Genomic DNA, 21,085 nt, shown 5'->3' on the forward strand with positions numbered 1-21,085 from the left:
CCGTGCACATCATTTGGTTTTTTTTTTAGTTAATATGCCCAAATAACTTCCCAACATTTCTTCTCTTCTCTGATTATGTTTTTACTGACAATGGAAATAAATTGATCAAAGACAATTTTTAAACATTTGCAGTAAAATTAAATGACTATACAAATGTTGATGCTCTGAAAAAAAAACAATACCATTCCACTCACAAATTAGTTGCTTTTAGAGTTTAAAACTAGACTATTTTTATGAAAATGTAAATTTTTTCTCATAAAAATTCTATATTTTCTTTTAAAAAGTTGGTAAATCAGAAATGGGCCTGTGTTGCACCATTAAGGACAATAATTGTATATATATATATATATATATATATATATATATATATATATATATATATATATATATATATATATATATATATATATATATATATATATATATATATTTATATTTATATTTATATATATATATATATATATGTATGGATACACTATATTGCCAAAAGTTTTGGGACGCCTACCTTTACATGCACACAAACTTTCATGACATCCCATTTTTTTGGCCCACCTTTTGCAGCTATAACAGCTTCAACTCTTCTGGGAAGGCTTTCCACAAGGTTTAGGAGTGTGTTTATGGGAATTTTTGACCATTCATCTAGAAGCACATTTGTGAGGTCAGGCACTGATGTTGGACGAGAAGGCCTGGCTCTGCAGTCTCCACTCTAATTCATACCAAAGGTGTTCTATCAGGTTGAGGTCAGGACTCTGTGCAGGCGGAGTGGTGTGTGGTGGAGATGCTCTGACCCAGTCGTCTAGCCCTTGTCAAACTTGCTCAAATCCTTACGCTTGCCCATTTTTCCTGCTTACACATCAACTTTGAGGACAAAATGTTCACTTGCTGCCTTGGTCCACTGTTAAAAACCTGGGTATAATCTTTGATTCTTCTCTTTCCTTCGTTCCTCACATTTCCTCACTCACTAAGTCTGCCTTCTTTTACCTCCGTAATATCACTCTTTTATGTCTGGTTTTATCCCTTATGTACTGTTGCGGGTCAATTTGACCTGTTTTGATTTTTGAGTTGTTGAAATTATCAGTTAACCTAGGTTTTTCTTGACATTTTGTGACTTTTTCTTATTTAGGGTCATGAACAATGGGTCGATTTGAATGTTCTAAAGCAACCGTACACTCTAAAAAAAAAGGCTCGTAATCATAGGGGAACCTTTTTTAGTGCTATATAGCACCAATTTTGGTGCTTCAGTGGTTCTTCAGCGGTTCTTCAGAGGTGCTATATAGCACCTTAGTCAAAGAACCGGTGAAGAACCTCTAAAGAACCGGTGAAGAACCTCTGAAGCACCAGAAATGGTGCTATATAGCACTAAAAAAGGTTCCCCTATGATTACGAGCCAAGAACTATTTTTGGTGCCATATAGAACCTTTTATTTTTTAGAGTGTACAGACCGTACAGACGCAAAATAATAACATTTATTGGTTGTATTTTGTTATTTTAGTTTTTTACTACCCTATGAAGCTTTCCTCCACCTATTTCAATACAAAAATTATTTTGTTAGCCACATATGATACAAATATTTGCTATCATTTCTTTTTTCAATCCATCTTAAATACAAATAAACCTTTTTGAAAATAAAAAGTTGTCTGTCATACTTTTTGAGCATAGACTTGAAAATAGCTTTTACAACTTAAATGTTTAAATCTTGAGTCCTTCAGATCACAGACTTAAGTTTGGTATCTTTTTAAAGGGAACACGTCACAGATTATTGTAGAAGTAAAAAATAAATTTGTAATAAACATTTAAAATATATATTTTACAAAACATGTTCAACTCTAAATATCTGAACATGTTCAGTGCCAAATTTTAGTTTGATATCTAAAAAAAATAAAGAAAGAACATTCAGTCAAAAATGTTTAGCCACAATACCAAACTTTTCCACTAGATGACATCCAGTTATAAGGACTCTCCATTTCATATATGGTTTGAGTGATCTGAACCATATATTTCAGTGTTTTTCAAAATATTTATGAAGTAGAGACATCCTATTCAGAAGTAGCCTGGGCAGTAATGTTAATATCTGATTTGAATTCAATCTCTAAAATGCATATAAAACATATGGAAAGAATCAGAGCGTGTGTTATACAGTTGCAAGAAAAAGTATGTGAACCGCTTGCAGAATCTGTGAAAATGTGAATAATTTTAGCGAAATAAGAGAGATCACACAAAATGCATGCTGAATAAGATATTTTACTTAAAAAATTTTTACATATTGATCCCACAAGACAAAAAAAAAATAGGGTATGGGGAACTTTTTGAATTTGAAGATCGAGGTAAATTGTACTTTTTTAATTGTAATTGTACATTTGTCTTTCGGGAAACATGCAAGTGTCTTCTGTTGCTTCTGAAGAGAAGTACTAAATATTTTTTTTGTATTTAAACAAAAGAACAATTTGGACATCTCCATCCTGTTCAAAAGTGTTCACCTCTGGCTCTTAATGCATCGTGTTTCCTTCTGGAGCATCAGTGAATGTTTGAAACTTTTCTAATAGTTGTGTTTGAGTTCCTCAATTGTCCTCAGTGTGAAAAGATGGATCTCAAAGATGATCATACAGTCTAAGGGTTCAAATGTGCAAAAGATGCTGGAAAAGTGAAGAATTGGGATTTTTCTGAAGAATGTTGGGCAGTTTAACTGTTCAGGACAAACAAGAGACTCATGAACAACCATCACAAAACACACACACACACACACACACACACACACACACACACACACACACACACACACACACACACACTCGTGGACACACTCATCCAGGGAACGGCACAATGTTAAGAAACAATGCTACATAAACTTTTGAACGGGTCATTTGAATAAAATCAGCTTTTTCTTTGTCTTGTGGGACTATATGTAAAAATATTAGGACAGCACTAAATAAAAAATAAAGCATTTTGTATGATCTCTTTTATTTTGTTAAAATTATGCATTGTCAGATTCTGCAAGTGGTTCACATACTTTTTCTTGCAACAAATGAAGAATCTATTGCTATTTTTCTATTGTTGTCATTTCTTTTGAAAAGCAGTCACCAAATATGACAACTAGAGTCTGAAAGCTTTCAAATGTTAGTTTGTCAAGATTATTTTAAGTTTAGACTAAGATATTATTGTTGTAAATGTAATGGCAAGTGTCCCACGGGTGTCAGGGAGGGACAGTCTTAAAAATAGTGGTTAAAAAACAATATATTTTATTCTTTGTAATGTGTGAAAAGTATTGATATTAAAAGTTCAATATTTGTACCGGTTTACATATATTGTCACAGTTTGATTTTTGGGGAATCGAGCTTTCAGTACTTCTCGGCTGGTCTACTGTAATTGGCTGTGTCCGAAACTGGAAATTGCTGCCTTTGGAGGACACATTTCAAGTTAGGAAGGCATCAAGGCATGTCCGCATCTCCTGAGATACCTTCATCTGATGGATTTTTGAAGGCAGCATATTTGTATCCTTCGCTGCCTTTGATATCCCACAATCCTGTGCTTACCATTTTGTGACAGTTAAGCTGGGGGGAAAAATGGCATCTGAAAGTTGCATTTGCTGGTCAGTTTGTGTGTAAATGTATGATTTTTACCAACATCTTCCACTTCTGAAAAAAAGCTCCAATGTATTCAGAACTCCGCAGCAATAGGGTCAATATACAAAGAAATATTCCCACATTACTCCTATCCTACGGCTTTGACTACCCGTTCGCTTTCATATTCCACCTAAGACGGGATTTATTCCGCCATATTGCACTTTCTTAAGTAAAATGAGCGCTCCGTCTTTGTGTATATTAAGTCTTTGGTAAAAGCCATTGCATCCATTCAGTTCACACTAAGCATTTCTGGTTAAAAAAAAAAAAAAAAAATCCACACACAGCAAAGACATGTGACAGGATCGGTGAAGCTGGAATGAAGTAGAAACAGATACTGTAGCAAATGCTTTAATTTCACAATGGCAGTTGACATCAAAAGCATGATTTCCCAAGATTTGGCATGTGCATTTCTGAATCCTTTAGAAAAGAGTGTTTAAGTTTAAAAGAACAGATATGCGGGAACCAGCAAGAGTACAAGAGCTTGTCAATTTACAAAGTATACATTGCCCAGCAGCAGCAGCAGCAGCAGCAAACATTCCTTACAGCTCAAAGATTATACAACAATCTAATAATCAAGCATTCTCTGTTTTCATTCATATTCATGGATAATGCATCACAGAAATCCAAACCAAGAACATATAATGTAGAACAGGATACTCAGTTACATGGCTGATGCTCCTCAACCTAACACATATATTATGAAGAGAAACTACAGTATGTACAGACGACTTCCAGTTTGTATTGTCTAACAGTGGACCAAGCAAAAGGGCTAGGTCAGTAAAGTTGGTATCAGTTGGTTTTCTGAGTCCATGGGAATGGGACAGATCAAAGTTAAAGACAAGAGCATAGTGAAACCACAATCAAATTGACCCCTACATTCTTATAAATGAGATATGTACAGTACATGTCAAACACGTTAGTTTTAGTGAGAAATTCTGAAGATTGAGGAAAAAAATTCACGTTAACATAATATCACAACTGAAATATTAAATGAGCAGAATATACCATTAAATACACCACTACAGCAAAAACAACAGTGGCTACAAATCCTCTCCATATTCAATATATGTAGGGAAAAAAATGGCTCAGCAGGAAGGAAACTGGAAAAAAAAGTAAAAGATTCAGCTCTGTCTATCAATGGGACAACTCCTGAGATATTTTAACAGTGATCTGTAATGTTTTCCTAAGTCAGAATGCACTTTTTGGCCTATTGTAAATTAACTCCCAGTGTAAAATATGAGGTCGCACTGGTTAAAAAGCCACTCTGTGCGTGTGTGTTTTGGAAACCTTAAGTATCTCTCTGCATTTAAAGAGAGATTGATTCACGTTGTGTCAAACAAACACATTACAGGGGTGCGTTTTCAGAAACTAAGGCCAGAATTGTGGTTTACTGAGGTTGCGGGGAGCTGGAACCCCAGGAAAAGAGACTGGGAAGGCGGAAGGCAGAGTCTCTTCGTGCTGGGTCGGGAAGAGTCAGGGTCTCCGGAGCTGACTTCTTCCTTGGTCTGTCCTTGGGCACAGATAGGAAGTCTGGAGCTTCAGTGGAGAGGGGTGTAGAGGGAGCGCTGGATGGCCCGCTGCGAGCGCAGGCCGGCAGGGGCGTCTGGCTGATGGAAATAGCTGGGGGGAAAGTGCCCAGCTTCTTATTGGTGGCTTCCTGAGTGGCTCGTTCGTATTCTCTCACTTCCTCCATCGTCATGTCTTTAAACAGCCAAGCAAAAGTACAATTTCTATTAGTGGGGTATATAGTGGAGATCTGAAACATGGAGACAAACTCCTCAATCAAATTGAATTTATATTGGAATAAACAAGGTGTGTCAAAGGGTGTGTAGTTTGATTCACTTGGTTTGTTTTGTCCTGGTCCGATTGGCATTTTAACACCGAACCTAAAGATACTCAACCTAAAGGCATAGGGATATGTTCACAACCTTACTGTTCGGCTTTTATTACATTTATTTCATGATGGAACTTACCGAACATCCAAAACAAAGCTGTGCTCTGGGCTAAATGTGCACACTGTATATGCGGAGCTACATATGATTGTATTTTGACCAGCAGAGAACTTGCAAAGTGCTTATAAAACGTGTAAAGGAGTCAAAAGAGCATCAGGAATCCCTCCGTCACCAAGATCTGCTGCGAGGAGACGCGGTTCTGACACCTGTACCGAACTGTGATGGGCAACATCACGACCATGACGAGAAAAAACAGGTGTGTGTGTGTGAGCATTCTGTCCTTTTTAGGGTCACATCTTGTGACATCATGTCCTGTTTTTGGTTCGTTGTACACGTCTTTGCTCCGGGTTGCGTTCATATTTCAGTCTAAAGGCCTGTTCACATCAAGAACGATAACTAACTACATTAGAGTTCACACAAGTGGACAATATCGTTCTGTTCATTCTAAGTGTGTACTTGTCTGCTGCTTTAAATGCTTGAGTTTGTTACAGCAGGATGGATTCTGATTGGCTGTCAAAGTTTTTATCGTTCATTAACTGGAAAGAAAATCATTCTGAAAGAATTTCCAACTATATAATTTCTCTGTGTCATTATCGTTATAGCTGTGGTGTTAACTCTGCTATTCATTAATATTGAGAATGATTTTTAGAACTATATCTTTATTGTTATCTTTATAGTTATCGTCCTTGGTGTGAACGGGCCTTAACCGCACCAGAATTTGTTTGGAAGTGGACTGAGATCCATCTTTTCCCATCTCGCTCCTCTTGTTTGGTGCACACCAGGGTTCAGACGGCAGCGTTCACACTTGTTCAAATGAACCGCACTAACAGAGCAATCACACCAGAGTTCGTTTTAATCAAACCAAACCTGCCAAGTGTGAACACACCCTAACTCAGCTCCTTTAATTTTCAAGTAACCCTGAAGAACTTAATTAGCTGGATCAGGTGTGTTTAAATAGGGTTGAAGCTAAACTCTGCAGTACTACAGTATGACAGCCCTGGACTAAACAAATCGAATATAAATTCATATTCCATCTGATGTTCACAAGGTTTCCATTAACAAGCTACAGTAACATTTCATGTCACCTTTATTTGTTTCTACAGGCTGTTGTTTGCCTACTATTTATAATATTCTTCCTTTCAGACAATTAGTCAACAAATCCTTTAAGTCAAGGGTGTCCGGTCCTTCATCTGGAGTGCCGGCTTCCTACAGAGTTTAGCTCCAACCTGACTAGGGCTATGTCTGAAATCGCCCCCTATATAACTGAGATCTTCGACTCGGAAGTTACACAAAGTCTCTAGGAAAGCACATTGGTCAACTTGTGTTGTTTTAATTGTGCTATATAGATAAAGTTGCAGTTTCTAAATACGACGCTATTTGAGGTGGTGTCTGAAACCATAGTGGACGCCATGAAATGCACTCATTCAAATCCCACAATGCACCGCAGTAACGAGTATACAACCAATGCACGCTCAGCGGCTAGAGAATACCCACAATGCACTGTAAGAGTTGTGCCGAATGACTTCCCGTGTCTGACCAGAAGGTGGCGCCCGCAGTTGAATCAATCCATCCGTTTTCCAAACTGCTGATCCAATGTGGAAACTAGCATGAATAAACCGTAGTTAAACAATGTATAAAGGAATGTATACCTGTATGATATTATGCTGTATTATCATACAGGAATAAATTCCTTTTTAATTGATTATTACATTGTTTAATTAAGGTTTATACATGCTAGTTTCCATGACAGAGTTCAAGAGGAATCTTTTCATCTTACTATGGGAGCTGCCAGTTTGCAAACTATGCAAAAGCGGCAGCGCTTCTGGTGCACTCAGTGTCCAAATTCACTCACTCGTTTTCATTCACTCCCTCAAGTGGACTATATTAGTGGAGTAATGTAGGGAATAGTGAATGACTGAATAGAGGGTGATTTCGGACACAGCCAAGAAGTGATCCTTGATTGATCTGGTTCAGGTGGCCCTCCAAGAGCAGGATTGGACACCCCTTCTCTAATTCAACCAACTAACTACCAGAAGTGACCTCCCTCACACTCACTGCAACTATAGGTGCTCACTGAGAATGCAATAAGCTTGAAAGAGGACAACAGCAACACTGCCTCCCTCACTCTCCTTTGTTGAAGACAGAACGGCACTACTTTCTATGTCTCATAATCCGAACACTTTTAGTGTTCATGACTGAACCGTTTGTTCAAGAAGTGGCATCTACTCAGTTCGGTCAAGGTCCTCGATGGGAACATGAAGAGCAGCTTTAAAATGCTGAATGTCTCCGCTGAAACATCTCTTTTCTGTCCGTTTGTTCTTGCAATGACTCATGCAAGACTAAACACGGTTATGTGCTATGGATCACGACATCCGTCATTATCCGTGAGGTTTGTCCGTCATGACTCTGTCTGACTTGGGACAGAGTCAACACTAAAGAAACCACCATATAAAGGTAAAGAGATGAATAAACAGCAAGTCTGATTAGATGATTCAATGCCAAACTTACCAATCCACTCGTCAACCCAGGCGAAAGCCTGTCTATGACCCAGCAACAGCACATCCCTCACCACCTAGAGAAAGACAGGTTAAAATATATGATGATTGTGATTTTGCTAAGTAGGACATGTTTCTAGATCTCTAGTTGGACCTGGAGAATTATTTCTGTCAAAAAACATACTCCTAATATTCCCTAACCCCAATTCTAACAATAACCCTAACCTAGCCTCAACATCAGAAATAAGTGAAAGGTTAGCAGGGATGTTGTTGAAGCCCCAGCTCCAGCTGACTAATCCTAACCCTAAAATATGATTGGTTGACAGGAATGTTGTTCCAGAACAAAAAAAAAAAAGATGATGATCCAGGAACTTGTCCTTGCAATAACATAGTAAGCACAGTTAGATAGACAGATCTATCTATAGTTGAAAATCAAGGTTGGGATTTTAGGGGGCTCGTCTGGGATATGCATGTGGAAGTGTGGAAGTGACCTTGTGCACAAATTGCTCCACGCGTGTCTGAAGTCCCCACACCTCGAACTTCACTGTCACTAGCTTATAGGAGCACATGATGGGGTCCTGCGTGTCTCTCCATCCCTCCTGCAGCGAACCCCGGGCTGTCTTCTCGGATTTAAAGTGTCGTGGGTCCTGAAGTGGAAATACAAATTGAAAATGGAAGTTAATTTTATATAGAGTAAACTAGAATGTAACATTTGAACCTTTTTTAGACTCATCATTCACAGTAGAATGGAAAGATGACAGGAGATGATGGAAAGAAAAGGTGGGACCATATTGGGAAATTATATGAACCAATGCAAAACAATAAACCAAGGCTCTGACAATTGGATACAGTTAAATCACTCTAAAGTCCAACTCTGATCAAATATGTTTATAACTATTTTTACTGTAAAGATGTCCTTCACTTTTTTCCTGTATTTGTAAATGCTGTATTTCAATTATTTTATTTATACCAAGCATTATTGTATATAACACCCGCAAAAATACTGCATCTTTGTACACATGCACAAAATGAAACCCCATTTGCACCAAAGTAGACAGTTTATGAAAAAGTATTAGCGTTTGCCGTATGTTTGATGTCCAATGTCGCTAGCTAGCTTAGCAGAAATGCATAATCATGTTTCGCTTGGTCCCCTCAAAGACGCGTTGGATTTTCTCCTTGGCGTAAAGGTTGAGAGGTCCATCTATGACTGTTTTCCATGTTAGTAGAGTTAGTTTCTGGAGTAAATATATAGGTTATAAACTGTGTGTGTACACGACTTTTAAAAAATGGCGAGTGCCAGCGTTTAGCATGTGTTCGGCCAATCCGCTCCGACATGAAATTAGATTCCCTGTATTGCACTATACTTGTTGGCATTTAAAAAAAAAAATTGATTCATATGTTTATATAATTTCATCAGTTGAATATGACAGCTGAACAGCATGAGTATAGGACACATTATAAGATGCACAATATGTTGGAAGACAATATTTTGACCACTTTAAGTTTTGTTTTGTAGAAAGCCTTTCTTTAAAGTGAGTATAAATTCTATCTTAATTTTGATCAATGTTTCATCAACCAATTGCCTAGATTTTTATAAATAATTAGCAAATATAGCAGACAATCTAATCATGGACTAGAGCGCATCTAATAAATGAACCGAAACTCAAGAAATATGTCAATAGAATGCTTGAAAAGTCTACTTTTAAACAAAACAAATAAATAGTATCTGTATGACATATGCATTTCTCTCTTGGTGCGTCCACTACTGCGGAGATGGCGAGTCAGCATCGTCAACTTCATCTTTGCAGCCGGTAATGACCTAGTTTATTTATAAACAATTAAATAGTCTCCTAGCTATTTTTGACACATTCATAATTATTACTTTTGCTGTTCTTTGTGGCAAGCTTTATGTGTGCGCTTGAGTGCGGAATAGGCTAATGTATTACGTAAACGCTTGTTTAGAATTCTATCCAGTATGTATATATTTAAGTAATTAAATTAGCCTAATATAAATGTGTACTTAGTCATCAACTAATGGCTTAAATTAACTATAGGCCTACTAGTCCAGTAGAAAAAAAAACTTTAGTCAGGGGCATCCCTACTAATTTCACATATTTTCGAACCAGCATGTCTGATATTAAAGCATGGCTGGCTTCTAATTTCTAATATCTTTACAAAAACAAGATGGAGGTTGTAGTGTTCGGCCCCAGAGGAGCTAGAGTTTAATTTTGGCCCACTGTCAATGAACGTGTCAAAGAATGTGTTAAAAACTTGGGCGTTTTTATTGAGTGCTCTAAAGTTGAACACACAGATAAATCATGTTGTAAAGTCTAGCTTTTTTCATCCGAGAAATCAGGCCAAGATGAAATCTTGTCTGACATTTAAGTCTCGGAATCGCAATTCAATCTCTCATATCATCAAGACAGGACTACTGTAATGCTTTATATAAAGGAATTAGTCAAGCCTCTATCTTACGGCTGCAGAAGGTTCAAAATGCTGCTGCGAGATTATTAATGAATATTAAAAAACATGAACACATCACTCCGTCCCTGGTCTCCCTACATTGGCTTCCAGTACAGTACAGGATTGATTTGAAGTTACTTTTACTAGTATATAAATCTCTGCACGGCCTTGCACCACCTTATATATCAGATTTGTTAATTTAACATCAAACGGGAAGAACACTGAGATCAACAACTCAAAATGTACTTAAAATTCCAAGGACCAAGTCAAGCCGGATAGGGGTTCGTGCATTTGTGGCAGTAGCGCCTAGACTTTGGAATAGCTTACCCATGTATGTCAGGGATGCTGATTCCATACACGTTTTGTGTACACACTTGTGTACACACTTGTTTTCTATGGCGTATCCCTCTTGTTGAATTTTATTTATTTATTATTGTTAATGTGTGTATTGTTACTATTAATATTGAATTAAATTTTTACATTTTTTTTATACCTCGATGTTGTAAAGCACATTGATCAACATGTGTTGTTTGAATAGTGCTATACAAATAAAGCTGACATTGACATTGACAAAGGGAATTCTGAGTTGAGTGAGCGGAGCGGGACCTTCAGAAAGGCACTCTACGCTCTGGAGGAAATATTACCACTCCACTCCGCTCACATGCTCTGGCGTACACTTACGTCACTGACCAATTTGGAGCAGACATCACAGTTACGTCACTTGCAGCTGCGCACACATAGTGGTGGCAGAATTATAAAATTTTGTCGTCCCTTTGTATGACAGAATCAGAATACAAATATTTTTATAGAATTCCGTCGTTGAAGACCCTTTGAAGCTAAACACAGACGTTTATTTTGCAAGTCACAGACTGGACTGATGAAACCTGCAATGATTAATCTAATATTAAAGCATTACATTTTATGTAAACAGCAAGTCTATAATATTCACATATGCAGTTTATAGGGGAAATACATACATAGCAGTTTCAGCATGAAATAATATTTAAACCTCTAACATTTTACACAGATAACTTTTAAACATAGCCTATAACATTTTTATCTCACAATTCTTGACTCTTTTTCTTGCATTTGCATGTTTATATATCCTAGTTCGGACTTTATAATTCACAATTGAGAGTTTATATCACAATTCTGAGGAAAAAATACAGAAACACGAGTATCTCTCACAATTCAGTTTATCCTTCAAAGAATTGAGATATAAACTCAGTTTTGCGAGAAAAAAGGTCATAATTGTGCGATATGAACTCTAAATTAACTTTTGGTATTATTTTATTTCGTGGCTGCAGAACTGTCATTTTCTGCCACCACGTAGGCTCCGCCCACAAAATACATCATCGCTCTTTGCCAACCTTTGCCAGCTCTTTGGGTTTCACCCTACTTTGAAGATCATTTAGTTCCCCAAAAGGAGTTCCTAGAACTAAAATCGTTCCCAGTTACTGCAGTGCAAACATGCCAAAATTCTGAACTATTAGGAACTATGAAAAGTTTCCTCCGGTGTAAAAGCCCCTTTAGAAAGTGAATTCCATTTAGAAGTGAACATTCCTTTACTCTACTCAGTCTAGAGGGCAGAGTAAGAAGTAAGAACTCTACATACCCACTACCCACCGGTGTTCCACAGGGTTCAGTACCTGGCCCATTTATACTCTCCCTTTTCCCCAAATCATTATGCAAAATTATCATCTCTCAGAGCTTTTCCCCATCATTCTTATGCAGATGATGCTCAATTAATTCTCTTTTCACCCTCTGACAACCAATTATCATCATTGTTGCATTTCTGGCAAGCATTTCTGCCTGTATAACTGAACTTATTAAAAAACCGAGCTGCTGATAATCCTGGCCAAGAACCAATCCTGCCAAGAGCACAAAATCATCTCACACAAACAGAATGACAATAATCAAAGAGGTCTATTAAATCTGCAGACATCTTTTTGTTCTTGTTAATTGCAGATTTGAAATTCTTCCATCTTTCCTCATGGTACACAATTGTTTTTGACACAACAACCTGAGCTGTAAATGCCATGTGACTAATGTGAGGGGGGAAAAAAACATTAAAAAACGTTTTTGTCCCAGCATAAATGGTAAAAATAATTCCTTCAATTGACCATTACTAATACACTTAAAGGTCCCATGGCATGGCCTTTTTCTATTATTTTCTAATGTTTCCTGAGGTGTACTTATATTGTTAGTATGATTTTTACATCAAAAAATGTCATCATTTAGAAATAAAAGGCATTTTTTTCAATACTGATGTTTGCCCTGTGGCTGAATGCCTTGTTTCAAGGGGCATGTCTGCTGTGAGACTTCAGTAAAAACGGCCACTGTTGTGATTGGCTGACATCTTTGCATTTGAAATGAGTGGAGGGGGCGTGGTTTAACGAGGTCTACGAGGCACGAGCTGCTGCCAGAGAGACGGATGGACCGGAGTTCACTTCACATCAGTACGTCTCAGTTCAGTGAACTGTTGTCGTTACTAGAATATACTTCAGGTTATTAGTTTATCTCTAGTCGGAGGGGCTGTCACTCATGTCAGAAAGTTAGTAACTTTAGTTAATTATGGATCAGCGCTGACTCGAGACGCGAACCCTTTAGAACGATTCAGTCCGATTTGGTGAACTGATTCGGTTCACTAAAAAGAGCCGGTTCAAAAGAATCATTAGTTTGCGAACCGGACATCACTAATATACCAGAGACGGAGCAATTGCTAACAAAGTTATTTATAGTATTTATAGAGTTATGAGAGAGCTGTCAGCGCGAGTTTATTGTGTTTGTATCTGAGAGTTCTGAATAAACACGAGTCCCAGTCACACCGAGTCCGTCTTCATCATTATTCTACCAACTTTGTAACACATGCAATGTAAGTTACCATTACAGCTGTCGAGATGAACGAGTTACGAGTAAGTGTTGATTATAGCATTATTTATTAGATATTTTCCAATCATATGAAAAGCGTCAGTGACGCTACACAGCGCAAACAAAGACACAACAGCAGTAATCGAATGTAATCCAGTTTATTGTGACGAAAGCTGGCTAGCCTAGCCCGGATACGCTCACGCTTACCCCCCTTCTGCTTAATCTCACGCCGCGTTTGGTGCCTCCGCTGTGGGCCAGATGCAGTACTGGGGGTCGGGGATGTTGAAGGCCGACCGGTCAGTGCAGCCCGAGCCTCGGCGTGTGTGAGGTTTATCTCTAAAGATCTGACTCTGCCGATGTTGAGCAGAAACTCATGACTGTATGCACATTTTAGAACAGATAGACGCGACGAGGACGTACAAAAACACTGACTCACAAGATAGAAAACACGAAAACACCGTTCTGTCGGGAGAGAGAGAAGCCGCTGCGTGTGCACGAATAATAAATAATTAGCTACACATAAGAAATCACTGATCACAGATCAGAAGGAACTGAAAAAAGACTTCTGTTTTCATTTGTACATCCAAACACTGAGAAACTGCCAGCGTTCACTCGTTCACAACCCATGATCTCTCGAGCGTTTGCATGGGCGTGCCAGATTCTCTGGGCGGAGGAAAGGGAGGTAACCGTTCCTGCTTGGACGTCAAACCAGGAGACTTCAGGATTGGCTCGTCTGGCCTGTCATTTTCTCAAAGGCAGAGAAAGACAGCCAGAACTCGGTTTACACCGATCAACATTTCTATCCACTTGGGGACAATATTCAGGCTAGGGGAACTCATATTAATGTTGAAATACCTCATAAAATGAAAAAATGTCATGCCATGGGACCTTTAAGCCCAAAGAAAGAATACCTTAGTTTTAAAGTACACTCCATTTGATAGCACTAGAAAGTTACATTTTTGTCCAGTGGCTGTACTATTTCTCTCCAGACGTTATGACCAATACAAATGTCTGGTAACACGTTCTATGAAGTCGATGCTTATAATGAATTATAGCTCCAGCTATACTTATTTATAACTATTCTATAAATATATTTATAAAGACCTATACTGAATTATAAGAACAGTTATAGTTACATTTATATTATTTGTATAATGTGCTTAATAATGTTCATAATACATTATACACTGACTAGTTATCAATTATGTCTTTAACACTATGCCAGGGGCGGGTAAAATTTACCCATGCACATGCTACTGCTAAAAAAAAAAAACTTATTATGCCACTGTCTTCACATAGTAATGTCTAGAGTCATGAAATTATTATTTTTAGTCATCACCCATGTTTTTCGGAAATATTTTTTTCCCCATGTGAAAGACATGAATAAATAGCAACACACAAAAAATGTTTAATCAATATTTAATCCAAAGTTTGAACATTTATGAGTAGGCTAAAACATCTTAATATACACTTACTGATACACTTTCTCAAACACAGCATGAAAATAAGGTTTTAGAGATAAATTATATTTTAATATAATAATTTTTAAATAACAATTTTAGTGAAAGTCAATGACTGGGAGACTTGGATATTTTATTGAAAATCTGTTATGTATATTTGAAAAACAGCCATGAGTAAATTTTATTTGTGTTAGCATAACTAATGTTAGCTAATGTTTGCATTGGAGCGCATGAATGTTAATTATGATTTGTTCAAATTTATATCTCCTCAGCCATATGCATAGTATTGCTCTTGAAAATAGTTTGGTTGCAGTGTTTTGTTAATGATTTCTGTTTGTTTTTCCCCCCATTATTTTATTCCAGGAATTATTGTTCATTAGTTACATTAACAAGTAAACAACTTAAAATGTATAATGATCACATGTTCATGATTTCGTAACATTTGATTTAGAAAAATAGCATGTTTCCACTTTACTCAAATCCATCAATGATGCATTTATAGAGGTTGGTAACTGTAACAACACAGCTATTAATAACAATATATTCACTTATTTGACAAATAAAACTGAATTACTAAAAAGTCATTGCAACTATAATATAATAACATTATAGCAATGCAGGTTGCATCTTTAGAAATACATTCATGGAAACATTTGACATACTAATTAATACTTATAAATCAGTGTATAATGGATTATGAGCATGTGCACTGAAAAAGCAAATGCCTGACTTATAAGTAATTATACAAATAATATAAACAAACGTAACTATAACTGTTCTTATAATGCAGTATAGGGACCATATTTTAATGATCACATGGTCTAAAGCACACAGTGCAGGTGCACTTAGGGCATGTCCGAATCCACTTCTGCTAGTTTAACGACGGGAAAAATGGTCTGTGGTCTGCAAAAAAACATGTTTAAATGGGGCTATGATTCATTATAAGCATGGTCTTCATAGAAAATGTCTTTATATAGTTTACACTGTTAAGCCGAGTCAACATTGTTCTGTTTCAAACTCGTCGGATCACTGCTGTGTTCACACTGCACGATGGATCGGCGACAGGGGGTTACGCTTTGCATACACTAGGAATAATCTCTGGTCCGCAAACTACGTTTCACAATCCCGATTTCGTCAAATCTGTCTACGAGTGAAAATTGGGGCTAAAATCATGAATCGTGAACTCGGCATTATGGGCATCTCTTTAAAGCCAACGTGGGTGTCTATTGTTGTTGCTGTTTTCAGTAGTTTGTTGTTATTTTCCATTTCGTTTTCAACTGTGAAACAATGGGCCGGGTAAGAGTTGCCACAGCCTAAAAAAACAAAGGATACTTTGGGCTTACAGGGGAGGGAAAGGGACCTTTCTATACAGATTCAGTTGCTTGCTTTTGTTTGGCACGACCTAACAAATAGTGTACCCTTCCCGCAGTGTCCTTCAAGGGCAAAAAACTGCCAGTTGGACCTTCCCCAGAGTGGGATCTTTGCAGTCATTGTCTGAGATCCACAAAAAAAGGCTGTTCAGCAGTAAAGAGGCCTGCTGGGAGAAGCATGGTGGGTGGCATTTCTTATTCCCTTGAAATACACCTTTAGTCACACTAATACTCAGACATCTATGACTATTATACCTTGCAATGCATTGGGGTGCATTACACAAACTGTCAGTATAACAACACCATGTCATAACCAGATGCGGTTCAGTTTACTGGTGTTTAGCTCTTTCAGCCAAAGCGTTCAACATGCTATGATTAGATTATTTGAATCCCTTTTTGCAAAACATTTCTTCTTTTTAAACCACTGTTAGTGCACTTTTCGTCATATTCCATTCAAATTGTTTACTTAAAGCCACAGTATGTAATTTTTTCGCCGCTATAGGTCGCTTATTCAAAACAAAGGCGTAGCTGGATGACGCCTGGATTTCGCAGAGCTTTTATTATGCCACAGACGACACTTCTGCTTCCTCCGATCATGTGTATGTGGGGTAACACAGCGCTGTTTTATCATATTAGACACATTAGAGTGTGTTGAAAGTTATATGTAGGCCTGTCGCGATAGTCAATAAATCAATTAATTGCACAATTAAAAAAATGAGCTTGATAATTTTTCCGGCCGCGATAATTTCCAGTGTCCGTTTTTATATCCATTTTTGCCGAGCGGTACATTATATGATCACGCTCTTATACATGTAAATGCTTTAAGCGCGACAAGACACAAGAGAATGCGCTGTATGTCAATGTCCTGTCTGTGTGGCTGCGTCTCATGTCAGCTATCGAGGGACACACACTCGACGCACAGACAGACTCGCGTCAGTCTCCTGCTCGCATCGAGTTCTCTTTTGCTCATGAACAAACAATAACAACAACACAGAGAAATTTGAGTATTCTCATATTAGGAGTCTTAAATTAGTTAAATAACATCTTAAATTAACTTAAAGAGTTGTGAGGCAATGAGATGCGTGAGATCCGCGTCATGTTCGTCAGTGGCTGTTCTTAAAGAGACAGGAGCACTGATGATGCCTGTCATTAATGTTCATCAAAGAACAACGGGAACAGAGAAAATTGTAGCTTTAATGATGATTAATCTATATTTCATTTATTATTTATGCAGTTAAGAAAGGTGTTTGATAACTATTACATTTCTGTATATGTCTAACAGGGAAGGCACAGGTAAAAATAACATTTATTATAATGGAGTTATGTAAAGATTGTTTTAAGTTTACTTAAATTAAAAGTTGTTTTTTTAAAGCCTAATAAATGTTGAAATTGGTATCTTTCAGTTATACTGTAATGTAAAGTCATTAATGTTTCATAGAGACATCCGTGATACTGGCCTTCATTCATAAAAACATGACAATACAACACATATTTAAAATATGCAGTCAATAAATTGTTTCTACATTAATTTTGAGAGTAACTGAAATTATTACAATATCAAGAAATTAAAAACGTATTAATCGTGATTTAATTACAGAAAAAAATTTGATTAATTAGTTAATTTTTTTTTATCGATTCCCAGCACTATACCTAAAACACAATCATCCGTTGCAGTTTTCCCCGCTCTTTATTCAAGTGCATAAGAGAGTCCATTGCTTTTTTTGTTTTGGTTGTTTTGTTCATTTATTGTGGATATATATTTATGTGTTAAATATTCTTTAGAAATAAAAGTTTATTGATCTTTGAAAAGGTGTACCTGCATTATTACGTCATTATCATTATTTTATATATTGAAAATGGTCTCAGAACGACAATATTATCGTTTATCGCAATAATTTCTTGCCTTGGATATTTTAATCCAAAAGTCTCACATATTGTGCTTTTTTTCTTATCAGTGCAAAAGAGACTCAAAAACTTTGTTTTACATCATTCGAATCTGTTAAGTTTCTACTTTTATTTTGTGTACACTCACAATAAAAACAAAATGTTATGATTTTTGCTAAATAAAGAAAACAAACATGATGCGCGAGCTGCCGCCTCTCTCTCTCTCTCTCTCTCTCTCTCTCTCTCTCAATAAAGTCCATTCTGATGCTTGTCAGAAAATGAACTGTAACTGAAGCCGGGCGCACACTGTCCGATTTATAATAGTCCTTTACGATTGTTCCTTGTCAGAAAAACATGATCCCCGCTGTAAGCCATGTCGCACAGTAAGATCTCAGTTGTCATTAATGTCAGACTGTGCGATAGTCAAGGCGCGTTAAAAACGGACGCACACAATAAAATTTGATCGCAACGGTCATTAATTGGCTGTCAGTGAACATGTCAAACTAACGATCAATGACTTCAGATTTTAGCCTAGGATTAGAGGAATCTTTTAGGATTTGCAAAATTTGTCTCACACAGCCAAATCTTGGCCAAAATCGCAATGTTTATAAGCAACTGAAAGGTACTAAGGTTGTTTTCCATGACACAAGTGATTTTATTTGTCTAAACGAGGACTTGAGTGATCACTTGTCAGTCCCAGAACTGCAGCTGTTCTTTTCCCTTCCACATCTTATTCCACCTCTGCTTTTTTCTATTCTTCAAACAGAATCACTGCTGGCCTGGATCCTCAGATAGCAGCAAGCTCCTGCCAGAGAAAGATAACACTGCACTCCTCTCATCTGTCTATGCTTACCTCTGCAGGAGGAGAGAGACAGTGAAAATGAATTACTGCAGCGGTACAGTGGAGAGGCGATTCTGAGTCTTGCGTGTATCCAGTAGAGATCTCAACAGGGCCTCTTTAATAATTCAGTATTGGCTTAAAAATAACCCATACTCCTTTGTTTTCTTCTATGTGGGAGAAGCACTCCCCTGTTTCTTCAAAACAAAATCCCATCAGCACTAAATACCATATCAACCGAGCTCAAATGAATAAATCATAGAGGTCAGTGAGGAAAATATTGGATGTGAATATGAAATACGGATGTGAATATGAGCGCATACTGTACTTTAGAGGAAAATGTGTACATTGTACCTTTGTGTCGCTGACAAATTATTTATAATTTCTTTATGGATTTTACATTTATGTAGTTTATTGAAGCAATATCTTACCTCAGGCTCCTTGTAGTAGCGCTCTGGTATCTCGTCGTAGGCGATGTCGATAAAACACACTTCTATTTCTTCCTCTCTGAGCTCCGTATCAAAGATCTAGAGCAAAATGAGAGGATGTTAGAAAGAAAATGAGTGGGAAAAAAAAAATAAAAATAAAATTGACCAGCTAGCATTGAAGATGTTCACCCAAAAATGAAAATTATGCCATAATTTAGTCACACTCAAGGCATCCTAGGTGTGTTTGACTTTCTTCTTTCAGCCAAACACAATCCTAGTTATATTAAAAAAATATATCCTGGCTCTTCCCATCTTTATAATGGGAGTGAATAGTAACTGAGATTTTAAGGTTACTCTTCCGCCGGAACTCGACTTTCTGAGACGTTCCCATAAGCCAGTGATATGGATTATTTTTTCGAAGGTTTCGCTTCAGAAGGCCTTTATTAACCCCCTGTAGCCGTGTGGATTACTTTTATGATGGATGGATGCACGCTTTTGGGCTTCAAAATCTCGTCCTCTAAAGCTTGGAAGGATTTTTTTTAATATAACTCTGATTGTGTTCGGCTGAAAGAAGAAAGTCAGATACACCTAGGATGGCTTGAGGGAGAGTAAATCATGGGATTATTTTCTTTTTTGGGGGAACTATCCCTTTAACCATATGTGACGCATTAAGTTTCCTTCGTCTGTCCACACTGAAAGCAACAATGATGTGAGATACAGCAACATCAGAACATATTTGATGTGTAAAATACAGTTATGTGGAGCGGATGAGATTTCACTGTGGGTGGAGTGACAGAACATGACCGAATTAGAAACCAAGCAACCAACAAAACATCTGGTCACTTGTGGCTTGTTGCATTCGCATGTTGTAAATGAACAGATTAACTGAAGGTCGCAAAGTAGCCCTATTATTGGTTGCTAGTTAGTCTCAGTCGTCACACCCACAGTCTGAGAGTCAGATTGCAGACAAAACTGAAAAACAGGTTTTTAAACAGTCAGCCAAGAAAGAAAGTCAGGTTTAGAAGTTTCCAGGCTGATACAGTAGTAGTAGAGTTTTTCAAAATTTGTGAACTTCACACTAAACTAAGAATTTTACGTCAATCAAATGGCCTCTTTCTAACTAAGTGGGCAGTTGTTGACCAGAAAAAGCTGCTGTGTGTCAAAGATCTGGCTACGTGACACTAGTTGCTGGTTTTAGGCAGCAGGTCACGTGAGCTACTATCTGCTCTACCATTGGTAGTTGATGCATCACATTACTGAACATTAGCATACCATGCATCAAGGCTGGAATACACTACATGACTTTTGTCCAGATTTTTTCCCCTCGATATACCGTCTGCAGGAGTTGATGCTTAGTGCTAAAAGTCAAAGGGAGTCTGCAGATTTTGGACATAAAATCGCGTAAAATCACAAACAGGGCTTTGATCACGCCAGGATTAGGTCTTAGTTCAAATAGGAGTGACTTTTATAAAAGTACTTTAGAAAAACAATTAGTGGTGTGAATCTTAGGACAAAACAATGGCACATTAAGATATATCAGTGCAAGTTGCTTTCAGTTAAAACAGCTCACAATGCATTTTAGTCTAGAACTAGCCTTGTCTGTAAATCCCGGGATATTGTTTTTATTTATCATGCATCTCCTACGAATCTAGGTGCGTATTTCTGATTGATTTTGTTGTTTTGTAGTGTGTGAGATCCTCATTC

General features: G+C 37.4%; 1 protein-coding gene across 2 annotated transcripts in view; it reads right to left on the bottom strand.

The window, feature by feature from the left end:
• Positions 1-3,953: 3,953 nt before the first annotated feature.
• Positions 3,954-21,085, bottom strand: part of pitpnc1a (phosphatidylinositol transfer protein cytoplasmic 1a) — a 124,745-nt gene continuing 107,613 nt past the window's right edge. For both annotated transcript variants that reach the window (XM_079833328.1, XM_079833327.1), the window contains 4 exons: positions 19,385-19,480; positions 8,559-8,714; positions 8,081-8,144; positions 3,954-5,321 (listed from right to left, as the gene is read on the bottom strand). In XM_079833328.1, the coding sequence (XP_079689454.1) occupies positions 5,008-5,321; positions 8,081-8,144; positions 8,559-8,714; positions 19,385-19,480 (630 nt within the window). In that variant the 3' untranslated portion in view covers positions 3,954-5,007. The remainder of the gene's footprint in view (positions 5,322-8,080; positions 8,145-8,558; positions 8,715-19,384; positions 19,481-21,085) is intronic.

The sequence above is a fragment of the Gobio gobio genome (assembly GCF_949357685.1).
Source record: "Gobio gobio genome assembly, chromosome: 1".
NCBI lineage: Eukaryota > Metazoa > Chordata > Actinopteri > Cypriniformes > Gobionidae > Gobio > Gobio gobio.